This window comes from Hemitrygon akajei, chromosome 1, assembly GCF_048418815.1.
Source record: "Hemitrygon akajei chromosome 1, sHemAka1.3, whole genome shotgun sequence".
NCBI classification, from domain to species: Eukaryota; Metazoa; Chordata; class Chondrichthyes; order Myliobatiformes; family Dasyatidae; genus Hemitrygon; species Hemitrygon akajei.
This window is the reverse complement of record NC_133124.1, coordinates 39,179,157-39,193,039: the sequence shown is the minus strand read 5'-3', so window position 1 is coordinate 39,193,039 and position 13,883 is coordinate 39,179,157. Positions and strand designations below refer to the sequence as shown.

Genomic DNA, 13,883 nt, shown 5'->3' with positions numbered 1-13,883 from the left:
GTGATCATAATATGATCAAATTCACCCTGAAATTTGAGAAGGAGAAGCTAAAGTCAGATGTACCAATATTATAGTGGAGTAAAGGAATTTACTAAGGCATGAGAGATGAGTTGGCCAGAATTGATTGGAAAAGAACACTGGCAGGGATGACAACAGAGGAGCAATGGCTGGAATTACTGGAAGCAATTTCGAACGCACAGGATATATACATCCAAAAAAGGAAGAAGTATTCCAAAGGAAAGATGACACAACCGAGGCTAACAAGAGAGGTCAGAGCCAACATAAAAGTATATAATAGACTAAAAATGAGTGGGAGGTTAGAGGATCAGGAAGCTTTTAAAAACCAACAGAATGCAGCTAAGAAGTCATTACAAAGGTGAATATGGAATACGAAAGTAAACTCGCCAATAAGTTTCTTCAGATACATAAAGTGTAAAAGAGGCAAGAGTGGATATCGGAACGCTGGAAAACGATGCTGGAGAGTGAGTAGTGCAGGATAATGAAATGGCAGATGAACTGAATCAACATTTTGCATCAGTCTTCAGGATGGAAGACACCAGCAGTATAATGGAAATTCCAAGTGATGGGGTTCATTAAGTGTGTGAAATTACCATAATTAGAGAGAAGGTTCTTGGGAAACTGAAAGATCTGAAGGTAGATAAGTCATCTGGACCAGATGGTGTACACTTCAGAGTTCTGAAAGAGGTGATTGAAGAGATCATGGAGGCATTAGTAATGATCTTTCAAGAATCACTAGATTAGGGAATGGTTCTGGAAGACTGGAAAATTGCAAATGTCACTCCATTCTTCAAAAAGGGAGAGAGGCAGAAGATAGTCTGACCTCAGTTGTTGGGAAGATGTTGGAGTCGATTAGTAAGGATGAGGTCTCACAGTACTTGGAGGCACATGATAAAATAGGCCAAAGTCAGCATGGTTTCCTCAAGGGAAACCTGTTGAAATTCTTTGAAGAAATAACAAGCAGGATAGACAAATAAGAATCGGTTCATGTTGTGTACTGGGATTTTCAGTAGTCTTTTGACAAGGTGCCACACATGAGGCTGCTTAACAAGCTATGAGCCCATGGTATCATAGGAAAGATTCTAGTATGGATAAAGCAGTAGCTGATAGGAAGGAGGCAAAGAGTGTGAATGAAGGGAGCCTTTTCTGGTTGGTTGCTGGTGACTAGTAATGTTCCACCAGGATCTATGTTGGGACCAGTTCTTTTTATGTTATATGCCAATCATTTGTATGATTTAACTGATGGCTTTGTTGCAAAGTTTGCAGAAAAGAGAGGCGTCCTTTTAGAATGGAGATCAGAAGGAACTTCTTTAGCCAAGGGATGGTAGATCTGTGGAATTGTTTGCCATAGGCAGCTGTGGAGGCCAAGTCTTCATGTATATTTAAGGCAGAGAATGATAGATTCTTGATTGGTCAGGGCATGAAGGGATACGGGGAGAAGGCAGGTGATTGGGGATGAGAGGAAAATTGGATCAGTCATGATGAAATGGCAGAGCAGACTCAATGGGCCAAATGGCCTAATTCTACTCCTATATCTTATGGTCTATCTGCAATCTTCTGGGTCTCCTGCTTGCCCATTTAGTCAGGTCCCAGGTTCCTCTCGTAACACATTGAGGACTCTTTCTCTGGAGCCATGAAGAAGCAGGTCTCAACTGATAATTGTTAAATGTTACTAGATATGTTGCGGTGAACATGATTAGTTTGAAATTTTTCAGTAGTTCTTCTGAATCATCGACAGACTGCGTCAAAAGGATGGAACAATCTTACTTTGCTGCAGTTTGCTGTTCATCCTATTGTGGTAGAAATTTGGAAGTGATGTTTTTGGATTCCATAACACTTAAAGAGGATGCTCACTATGAAGAAACTGGATTTTATGCAGACATTAGCTGAGCAAGCACAGGATTTGAAACATCACCAAGCAAAGGCCTGGACTGTTGAGATGTTGAGGCCTAACTTTGTTGGCATCTTTGGGAAAACCGAAGAAGTATCCAAATGGAAGTTGTTATCACTGACAGCACATGACCCAGAGGTAATGAATGCAAAGTGCCTCTTCCCTGTAATCAACATTCTCAAGGGAAATTGAACAACAGTTTTATTGAGAGCAAAGCTACATAAAAGAAGACCATGCTGATGTAAAGGGGGGTTTCTTCTTTTTCTTTGTTACTGCGTATGTTAATCAAAATGGCTTCTTTGTTTTGTTAAAAGTAGGAATGCTTCTTTGTTGTGAGAGAGTGCTGGAAGCTTGTTTGGGTTCAAATTTGCTGATAACGAGAATTGTATTCCTTTGTAAACCAACTGGGATTAATGTTGTTCTTTCTTCGGAGTCTGTAAACTATTGTTGGCGGGCTTTTGGGGAGATGCCGGCGCGAGGGGGTGAGAGAGAGAGGACGCGATGCTGTAAACTGGGTGAGGAACGGACCCCAAGCGGGGGTCCAAGGTCAGGAGGTACCCCGAGGAGAGGAGACGAAGATAGATGTGCTTGGTTGACCACTTCGGGTGGTCCTGAGCTGTGAGTCGAGGAGTTCGGAGAGGATCAAATGGTGGCCAGAAGACTTCAGTAATTGAGCTCCAACGGTTGTGCATGAAGTGGTTTGGACTTTGATAAGTTTGGCGCCTTTTCGTTATTTTCTTTTCCTTCATGTATACTGTATCGTTATTAATTACTTAGTTATATTAATCTTTATAAACTGTAATCATTTAATCGCATATGGTGTGCTGTCTGTTTTTGGGTGAGGTGGGGACATCACACAGCATCCACACCGGCTGATTACCCAGTTTGGCGGGGCCGAAGGCTGCTTCCCCTAGACGAGAACAAGCTGAGCGAGCCTGAGGCGACCCAGGGGGTTACATTGTGGGGTGCTCGTCCGGATAGATTTCCGTGGAAAATGTGTGATCGTCCTCTTTAAATTATATCTGCGGCGAAGAGCTGGTGTGCCTTTGCGGGTGTGTGATTGCTGGTTATCTCTGCATGTGTGTTGGGTGGGTTGGCTGTTGGTGCCCCAGAGGGTGTTGTTCCAGTTCTGACTAGCGTTGACGAAATGGTGGTGGGGCCATGGGCTGTCCATGCTGTTAAGAGAGAGGGGAAGGACTGGTGGGTATGTTCCAGCTACGGTGGGCTTCGCCCGGTTGTTGGAATAATGTCCAGCCCTAAAGGGACGGAGACGTGGGCGGAGCAGACCTCTCAGTTGTTGGGTGAGTGGCAGTGCTTGGCTGAGGGAAAGCGACAGGGATTGGTTGAAAGTTTGAGTAGGTGGGCTGGTGATGTTGTTAGAACTGTAGGGGGCAATTACCTCGAAGTGACAGCTGCCAGTTCTGGGAAAGTGTGGGAAAATGCATTTGGTTTGACTGGAAGTCAAATGCCGCAGCTGGGGGGCTTACCATATCCACGGCAGGTGATTAGTGGAAAGTTTTTAGGGTATCCCTTTTGGCCAGGGGGGCAGATGAATTGCTTGTGGTGCCAGGGGGATCTGTCAAAGGGATCAGCTCCTCCCTCAGTTGTTCAGTTGATCCGAGAGGTGTCGGGAAACTTAGAGGAGGCCCAGTGGGGGAACGGCTTGGGGTCTCTGGGGGAGCACGTTCCCAGCAATGTACCAAGGAACTCCCGAAAGGAACAGACACTATTCCTGAAGGCTTAGAGGGACCACGCGCTCAGGTGTCGTTACGGATGGATGGAAGCCAAGTTAAAGCCATCCTCGGCACCGGGGCGCCGGTCAAGTTGCTGTACAGTTTGTTTTATAACCGTTATTGGAAGCATTTACCCTTGACCACATTGAGGGCACTGGAGATTTGGGGTACCAGTGCCGGTGATTATCCAGATGACGGTTGTTGGTCAGTGAAAATGGAGTTCTTAGAGGTAAACGTGGGGGTGACTGAGGTTCGTGAATCGTTAATGCTGATGTGTCCGGACACTGTTGAGATGGGCAGCGTTTCGGTTCTGGAGAGAACCAATACCTTGCTGGTGCTCTTGGGGGCCTGCCCGGAGGAGGCGGGTGAGAGCTGTTTGGAGGCATTGTCGATGCACCCAGAGTTTCGAGCTGCTTGTGCGAACGTGTGTAGCAGCATTGGGACGATACCGAATTCAAACAAGAGCAGGTGGTGGTACGGCCTGGGGGAAGTATTTGAGGGTGAGACCCTCTTAGTGGACGCTGTGAAATACCACGAGGGAGGGGAGTTGACTGCTGAAGACATCTCGGTGAGAGAGAGGTTGCGGTGACTGGGCCCTACAGCCGTGGAAGACGTAGACAGCGTTTGTGTGGATTATATTGCGCTGAAGAGGCGCACTGTCAGTGACCAGAATATGGCCCTGAGGGCCAAAGAGGCGATGGCCTATCTGAGTGGTGTGAAGTGGTTTAAGGTGCTGGATCTGAGGAGTGGATGTTGCCAGATCCCGATGAGTGGGGCCGACAAGGAGAAGACAGCCGTTATAAGTTCCCTAGGAGTCTTCCAGTCCGCAAAGATGCCACAGGGCATATCCGGAGCCCTTGCAACCTTCCCGCGGGGCATGTGGAAGACCATGGGGATGTGGAGGCGTTTGGAGTTTTAGTGTATGTGGATGATCTCTTGGTATTTGGATTTGCCTCAGGAGAATATGAAGTGAGGTTGTTGCAGGAGCGGCTGAGAACTACAGAGTTAAAGTGTTTTCTGGACACGTGCCAGGGCTGGCGAAGGTTGCAGCTCGTGAGTGACTGTCTCTACAGAATCAAGTTTGAAATGAAGACTGAGAGATTGGACAGAGTGATCTGGAGCCAGTGGGAAGACTTACAAGTTAGAGAAAACGAAGGAAGTTGTCTGACTGAGGGCAACAGCAAACTGAGAACCTGGAGAGGGGAGTTTGCGGAGGTGAAGAAATTGCGGACAAATCTCGGAAGAGGGAAGCAGAAGCTTGAAGGGAACCTGAAGATGACCATCGACAGTTCAAATGAAGTGCAAAGCCTGATAGTCGATCTGGAAGAAGTCACGATGAAGAAAAAACTGGAGAGAAGTGCAGTGAATACTGAACTGGAGGCTGACCAATCTTTAACTGCTGCTTTTCAGGTCGGGGTGGAAGAAGCTGTTGGAGTAACTGCGTCCCAGATTGAGATGGCCGGGATCTGTGAGTCAGAACTGCTGAGCCTGTGGCGAGAGTTGGAGGAGCCAGAGAAGAAGCTGATCTCTCGATTGCAGGAGGTTGAAGAGACTGCAGGAGCAGTGCAGGCCACGTGATTCTGTTTGGAGAAGATCAAACAGCAGCTACCAATCGCAGAAATGAGGAAGAATACGGATTTGAAGGATGATGTGCTGGATGTGTGGTACATGCTGCCTTTTGCTGACTTCCCCTCGATTGAGGAAGAGACCCTTGGCCCTTCTCCCACTGAGTCAGGTGTAGTGAGAAGGGTTAGCTGTGGGCAGCAGGGGGCTCAGAGTTGCAGTGGGGGCATAAGAGAGAGGTTGAGAGAGGAGTTGGTAGTGGGCCCGAGTTATTCCCAGTTGTGTGCGAGACTGAAGGGTTTAGGTGAGGGGGTACGGAGGTCTCGGAGGGTTAGGAAACTCCCAGATAAGTTGGCCTATGTAGCGCCTGAGGAACAGCACGTGAGGTTTACTGTTTGGGAAGCAATGTCCCTGTTTATGCCTGGGTTAGGGTTTGTGTTGGCAGGAAGAGTGAGCAAGTTATTTAATAGTCATGAGGACATGACTTTTATTTGGTGGGGGAGAGTATAAAGAGGGGGTTTCTTCTTTTTCTTTGTTACTGCGTATGTTAATCAAAATGGCTTCTTTGTTTTGTTAAAAGTAGGAATGCTTCTTTGTTGCGAGAGAGTGCTGGAAGCTTGTTTGGGTTAAAATTTACTGTTAACGAGAATTGTATTCCTTTGTAAACCAATTGGGATTAATGTTGTTCTTTCTTCTGAGTCTGTAAGCTATTGTTGGTGGGCTTTTGGGGAGATCGGCACAAGGGGGTGAGAGAGAGAGAGAGGACGCGATGCTGTAAACTGGGCGAAGAACGGACCCCACGCGGGGTCTAAGGCCAGGAGGTACCCCGAGGAGAGGAGACAAAGATAGATGTGCTTGGTTAACCACTTCGGGTGGTCCTGAGCTGCGAGTCAAGGAGTTCAGAGGGGATCAAGTGGTGGCCAGAAGACTTCAGTAATTGAACTCCAACGGTTGTGCACGAAGTGGTTTGGACTTTGATAAGTTTGGCGCCTTTTCTTTATTTTTTTCCTTCATGTATACTGTATCGTTATTAATTACTTGGTTATAGTAATCTTTATAAATTGTACTCATTTAATCGCATATGGTGTGCTGTCTGTTTTTGGGTGAGGTGGGGACATCACACAGCACCCACACCAGCTGATTACCCAGTTTGGCGGGGCCGAAGGCTGATCCCCCGAGACGAGAACGAGCTGAGCAAGCCTGAGGTGACCCAGGGGGTTACACTGAAATCAAATAATACAAAACCCACTGGGAAGCAAAGTGAAGTGTATCATAAACAAACTAATTGAAGTAGGAGGAGACCTAAATGTAACCAAACTGTTCACACTGTCAGAACTACACCCAACCTTTCTGTACGTCAGAAGTTGACACGACTGCAAGCAGGAATATTTCACAATGATGACCAGAAAATCAGTTATGACAAGATTAAAGGAACACTCAAAGATAAATGAACACCTTGGACTGTTCCAACAGTATAACTTCTATTTAGGATCCTATCAGCTTTGTGCATTTTCTGGAGACAATGGACTGTTTGATCCAAGTGGCATTGTCGTCTTTCTAACTGCTGCATTCGTGCCTGGAAGGACAGTAGGACCATGAGAAGGAAACTGGAAGATACTTCAATGATTCTGAGATGTAGAAATGCAGCTGAAGGAAGGCATGCATCTTTACTACTTCAGATGTAGCTTATCTTGAAAACAGTGGAACCTGAAAAACTCCACCAATTTGAATACAAGATTAAAGCTACATTTCACCTTGACCAAAGATCTCAACAGTTGAAGACCTCTTTATGACTTCTCAAACGCTACGATAATTCCTGCCATCCTCATCCAAAATGTTAGGACATTTATAATAGTTACTGAACCACAACCAATATGAAAATAGAAATGAACAAGAAGCTGTGATCCAAGATTTGAGGCAAAGTTTAATTCTCATGTTCCTGTTCATTAAGATTGAGTGAAGCCTCTGTCCTGTGATGCATGTCCTTGCAGGGTTGGTCCTAAATAGTTTCACCCCCAGAAGAATGGAGATGAGCAAGCTGTCAGGTTTACATCAAGCTCCCTTCCCAAGGGAAAGCAATGTTACTTGCATCTGAACAATGAAGATTTAACTTTTGTCAACGGAGTAATGAAGTTGTACAGATACTTGCAAGGTCATAACTTTGTGGTTATCATGAACCATAAGCTGCCGAGAATTTTTAATAGCTCCAAGGGAATAAACAGACAGATTTGGTTAAAGTGAAGAGGTGACATTGTCATTGGGTGCATCTGGTTACTTCAATGGTAGATGGATTTTAATTTGGACATGTGTCTGGTGTTGCACTTGGGAAGATCAAATGTAAAGGGCAGGACCCTTAAAAGCATTGATGTACAGGGAAATTTGGGGGTTCTGGTCCACAGTTCCCTGAAAGTGGCCACACCAGTAGATAATGTGGTAAAGAAGTCCTATGGCATGCTTGCCTTCATTAATCAGAAGAGTAATGAGGACATATTGTACCTATACAAAACTTTGCTTAAGCTGCACAAAGCGTTGTGCATGATTTTGGTCACCCCATTGCAGGAAGGGTGTGGAGGCTTTAGAGAGCATATGGAAGAGGTTTAGCAGTGTAGTGAATCTGTGGAATTCAATGCCACAGACAGCTGTTGTGGCTAAGTCATTGGGTATATTTGAAGCAGAGGATAATAGGCTCTTCATTAGTGAGGGAACAGGGGGAGGAAGATGGGGGAACGTGGTTGAAAGGGAAAACACATCAGCCATGATCAAATAGCAGAACAGACCTGATGGGTCGAATTGCCTAATTCTGCTCCTATGTCTTATGGTTAGGGTCATTAGCAAGGAGTTGGAGGACACTGTGAAGGAACGCAAGCAATGTAAACTGCATTGCAGGAATCCAGCAGTGGATCCTCTCCACCACCATTCCCTCTAAGCTGTTAGGGTGCATGGCCGCGCAGTAACTGAAACACTCCTATGCACATAGCCTTTGTTGCCATGAAGCTGGAATTTTCTTTTATATAATGTTAAGATAATTTTGAAATTATGCTAATATAATTTTGAAATTTCTGTAAATATATTTGCAAAATACCCTGTAATTAATTATTAGTTAATAAATTAAGTCCATAAATTTTCTAAATACTACTTTGAAACTTTTTAGAGCTTACACATTGTTACATTGTCAGTGTTTCAAGTTTCAACACTTTACAAATTGTAACAATAAACACAGAACGAAAGTTGTTAGCTCATTGTTAATAAATAACCAGTCCACTGATCGCTGATGCAGTTTTCCGGCCATGTAAAAGTTTCCTGTTCAGAGCAATGGTTAGTCTGTGCAGCTGTTAAACAAAATAGAGGGAACATTGCTCTCAACCCATGGCTCTTACTGAATAAACAATAGGGATACATGTGGAGTTTTCAGGCTTATTTATGAAAGATTATCATGATAATACTAAATGCACAATCACATTACATCACAAATTATGATTTCAAAAATTGAAAATGATCATTTCTACATATATTATTTTGCAACTGACAATGGAAGCCATATCACAGAATTGTCAACTTCCTCTAAAGGACTCAAGTCAAACCAGATATTTGGAGCTCAGCATGGTGGAAAGAGCAACGCGGACTGAAACATGGACTGAAAAGCGTGATAATGAAATCAAGACAAAAAAATTCTAATCCTTACTGTATTACAGAATGCCCTACATTATCATACAGAAATAACACGTACTGAACTACTGGTTGGTAGATGTGTCAGAACACATTTAGATTTTTTAAAGCCAAAGCTTTTGCACGTTATTTTCATCATGATCTTGCATCTTATTGTTTACTTCCACTGGTCTTTCTCTGTAGCTGTTACACTTTATTTTGCTTTGCATTGTTTTACCTTGTTCTACCTCAGTGCACTTTACGTTATATGAACAGCGTGCAAGGCTGTATCTCACTGCATACTGTATAACAATAGTCAACAATTCCAATTCCATCGGTAAATTCTCAACAAGCAGGGTAGAAGAAATAGCAGGTCAGTGTCTGCAGTTGCCAGTTCGAAGTGGATGATCCTGCATTTGCACAAGACAACACGGGAATCTTGTTATTGCAAAACATCATTGATTATACTAGCTCAACTTCTGTGGTTTGCCTGGATGATGGTTGCATGAATAATTATCATTAAATCCTTTGCACATTGCTCAACCAGATACTTGAGACAGGGTCTTAATTTTCTTCACTGGAGCAGGTCGAGCAGCATCGGCAGCCTCTGTATCACCATAGGCAATCATCAATGGGAGGTGTTCCAATGTGAATTCTGCTGCTTTGTTCCCAATGATGCCACCGGCTAAACTTAATTAACAAACAAGTAAACTTCTGTTTTAACACTGTACTATGCTTAACTTATCCGCCATGATGAAGTTTAATATTGCAATATTGTGAAAGCACTTTTAGATCTTATTATAAAAGTTTTTAAAAAAGGCTGAGCGCGTTTCGCCAATGTGAGCTCCATTTTCAATGAAAACAAGTATTCAGCAAGACAGACGGCATTTGTAGAAAGTCAAACATGGTTAATACTTTAGGCTGACGATTTGGCTTCAAAACTAGAACTAAATTAAGGGCACAGAGAAACGTGAGGTGGGGGCAATGCGGGAGCAGAGAGATCAAACAGGAAAGTTTATCGTGTGTAAACAGGAAAGATTGATAAAAGTGGCGCTAGAGTAGGCTGGTGTGGCTGACAAATATCAAAAGTTATGTATAATGAAAAAAAGAATGAACATGTTTATACTACTGCTTGTTTTTATTAGAAAAGTGGCAGTAACATTACATATGTCAGTATGTCAATCTTCATGTCATGCCACTCGGAGTTGTGTTATTATTTTATGACTCTTTCCTGGATCGTATCTATGTGCTGCGTATGACTATATGTACTGTGTTTTGCACCTGGGCTCCAGAAGAAAGGTATTTAATTTAGTTGTATCGACGTGCATAGTTGGATGATGATAAACTTGAACATGAAAAGTGACATCAAGCGTCCTGACATTGATTCTCCATCTCATTCCCGTTCTTCAGGGGCCAAAGCTCAATGCGCGCACACCTCACTTTACTGCTGGAGATATTACAGCTTTCCGGACTCAACCTGTGTCAGCTTCCTGTCTTCCCCCATTCCAACTTTCGTAATGGTCTTTTGATTACGTAACACTTCAAATCTTTTCCTGTCCCATTTACATCACCCCATCTCCACCCGAGTCATTCGCCAGACTTTGCCACCCTCTTCCACTCATTTTTTTTCCCTGTTCCATCCTCTGGAGCATCTTCTCGTTTCTTCTCTGCAATTTTAAACACGTTTCACTCTAACTCTATTAAACTTGTGAAAATCGACCGTCTAAAATGCTGATTCCTCCTCTGTCCAGAGATATTGCTTGTCCCCCGTGAGTGTTTCACGCACAAAATGCTGGAGGGACTCAGCAGGTCAGGCAGCATCTAACGAACAGTCGACATTTTTGGCGGACATCTCTGCACGGAGAACACCCAGAACTTCCGACGTCTGCAAAATCTCGTGTCCGTAAGTGCTTCCAGCGTTTTTAAAAAAAATTTCAAATGTTGCTTTCACCTTCAGCTCACTGTCCTCTTCTGAAGACCCCTATGAACTTCGGAAAGATCGGATCTCTCCTCTCCCCGCCTTCCAGCCCTCCTCCACGACACGGCGAGCTTGCTGTGGTTTGTCCGTTTTTACACTTACCTTTAGCGCCAGGTCGATGTCGAAGTCGCGGGCTCTCAGAAACTTCAGCAGGAACTCGTCCTCCAAGCCCAGCGGCCAACTCGGGCTCTGGCTCAGCGCCCTCAGCCTGAGCTGCGACACCGAGCGCAGCACCGAGTCGGGGTGAAGCTCAGAGCCGCCGTGCCGCGGGATCTCTCCCTCGCCCGTGCGTTCCGCCGACATGCTGCACTTGCAATAAACACTCATCCTAATTTTAATTTTAAGTTACGCCTAATTTTATACTGTGGGTGGCGGCAGCCGTCATCCAATCACGACTTTCATTCCATCCCTTTATTTTTGATGGATACACTTTTATGAATGTAACCGGGGATCGATTTCTTTTCATGTTACTTCGTCTGCATAGAGATGAAAAGTAAAACCAGAGTCAATTATGTTTATACTGATGTTCTCTTACTATATTAAGACAGTAAAACCCGGATCCCCAGTGCCAGCAGAAAAGTCAATTAACGAGGAAAGTCCACACATTACTATCAAGTTGCATTCCCTCCCACCACCCCACCCCACCCCACCCCATCTATACAACGTTATATGTTGTTGTTCGTCCTTCGGAGTCGAAGACGACCACGACTTCTGTCAGGTTTGTGACGGGCCCTGAAAGCTCGCCCACATGTGGGACACATGAGGGTAGGTGCTGCAGTGGAAGTGGAGGTAGTTCGAGACTCTGAGTTTCCTCTGAGCCTCTGCGATGCGTCTGATCTCTGCTGCATACGCTCCTTTAGTGGTCCTGCTCCACCAGGTTGGGCGGCCCAGAGCAAGCGATTCCCAGCTACTGGGATTGATGTTGAGGTCTTTGAGGGACACTTTGAGGCAGTCTTTGAAATGTTTCTTCTGCCCTCCAACTGAGCGCTTGCCCTGGCTCAGCTCTCCATACAGCAGCTGTTTTGGTAGTCGACTGTCAGACATCCTGACGACATGGCCAGCCCATCTGGCTTGGGCTTTCTGTAGGAGGGTGTAGACGCTGTGGGTGCTAGCCCACTCCAGGACCTCCGTGTCTGGGACTTTGTCCTGCCATCGTACGTGGAGAAGTCTGCGGAGGCAGCTCAAGTGGAAGTGTTTGAGCTGTTTAGCATGTCTGCTGTAGACAGTCCAGGTCTCGCTGGCATAGAGGAGGGTGGTGAGAACCACTGCTCAGTAGACCTTCAGCTTGGTGGTAAGGCTGAGTCCTCTCCGCTCCCATACATTCTCACGGAGTCTCCCAAAGGTGGCACTTGCTCATCAATACCATCAATAGCAAATCAATATGCCCTGTGACCTGCGTTGCTCAGTGAAATACAGCATGAAGAAATGAACGTCGTTGTGATTTTATTTGCATACCTGACGAACAGGTTGTCCGCAGAAATCTGTCTCACTACTGCACAAGAACAGGCCCTCTGGTCCAATATCCGTTTTACATTTACTTCGCGAGGGGTGTGTAAAGGAGTGTGAGCTTTGATCCTAACCAAAGGGTTCACAATAGATTCAATCTCAGTGCACTCTGGTATAAGCGTATTCACCCCGACATTTTCACTCAGTGGAATGATGCGACCCACCTTCGACCAGCGGACCACCAGAATGAAGCTAATCTGCTGGTCAAGTGACAAACTATTCAGCCAAAGATGCCTTCACGCCAGACTGAAGGCCATCCATATCTGCTTCTGTACACGCTTCCGATGTTGCGCACACGCACGTATAAACAAGGGGTGCAGATGATGCAGATGTTGACCTGTAAGTCACTTCCAATTCACAGAGAGGAATAACAAATACTGCCGCTGCAAAATTTTCCATATCAACTGGGAAATAAGAGAATATGGACTCCTAGACAACAACCCCCCCCCCCCCCCCCGAACAAATAATTACACTCGGCTCAAAATCTCCTAAGGGAAAAGAAGCGACATCCCATCCAGCTCCCGGGAATTACTGGTTTATGAAGTGCTCAGCAAAGGAGTCCCAGCGTTCAGGCTGACACTGAAAATCTCATGTCTACTTGTTGGAAGCATGTAGCAACCCAGCAAGTCTGGTTATATAAATGTGATGGAGTAACACGTACAAGAGGCATAATATTTGAATGTGCTCAGTGTAGAGAATAAGCAGATAAACTTGTAGCACAGTTGCAGATTGGTAGCATCTATGGAAATGGAAAAATAGTCAACGCTTTGGGCTGAGATCCTTCATCAGAACTTGGAAAGGAAGGTGGAAGAAACCAGGATAGGAAGCTGGGTGGAGGGAAGGTTACAAGCTAGAAGGTGATAAGTGAAGCCAGGTGGGTGATGGAGAGGGGATTGTCTTTTCCACCTATCACCTCCCAGCTTCTCACTTCATCCCCCTTACACCAGCCACCTGGTTTCACCAATGACCTTCAAGCTTGTATTCCTTCCCCTCTACCCACCTTCTTAATCTAGTTTTCCCCCTTCCTTTCCAGTACTGATGAAAGATCTCAGCCCAAAACATCGACTGTCTACTGTTTCCCGCAGACCTGCTGAGTTCCTCCAGCATTTTGTATATGTTATTCTGAACTCCCAGCATCTGCAGAATCTCCTGTGTATACACTCTGAGGGAGTTTATTCAATCCAAACTGACATGCTGGACCCAGGTTATGTCCTCTGAAATAACAACTCAGAAGAATTTATGGTTGCTGACCCTCTCCATCTCTGATGCTCTGATGAGGACTGGTTCTGGACCTCTACTTTTCTCCTGAAATCAATAATCAGCTCCATTGTCTTGCTGACATTGAATAAAGGGTTGTTGCTATGGCACCATTTAGCCAGATTTTCAGTCTCCTCACCTCCCCCACCCCCCATATGCTTATTCGTCACCACCTTTGACTTGGCCTACAACAGTGGTGTAGTCAGCAAACTTGAATATGGCTTTTACAGACAATAGACAATAGGTGCAGAAGTAGACAATTCGGCCCTTCGAGCCTGCACCGCCATTCTGA

The 13,883-nt window shown here is 45.1% G+C and overlaps 1 protein-coding gene across 2 annotated transcripts in view; it reads right to left on the bottom strand.

Moving 5' to 3' along the window:
- Nucleotides 1-11,150, bottom strand: part of ttpa (tocopherol (alpha) transfer protein) — a 68,399-nt gene extending 57,249 nt beyond the window's left edge. For both annotated transcript variants that reach the window (XM_073041632.1, XM_073041641.1), the window contains exon 1: nt 10,931-11,150. In XM_073041632.1, coding sequence (XP_072897733.1) covers nt 10,931-11,131 — 201 coding nt within the window. In that variant the 5' untranslated portion in view covers nt 11,132-11,150. The remainder of the gene's footprint in view (nt 1-10,930) is intronic.
- Between the last annotated feature and the right edge of the window lie 2,733 nt (nt 11,151-13,883).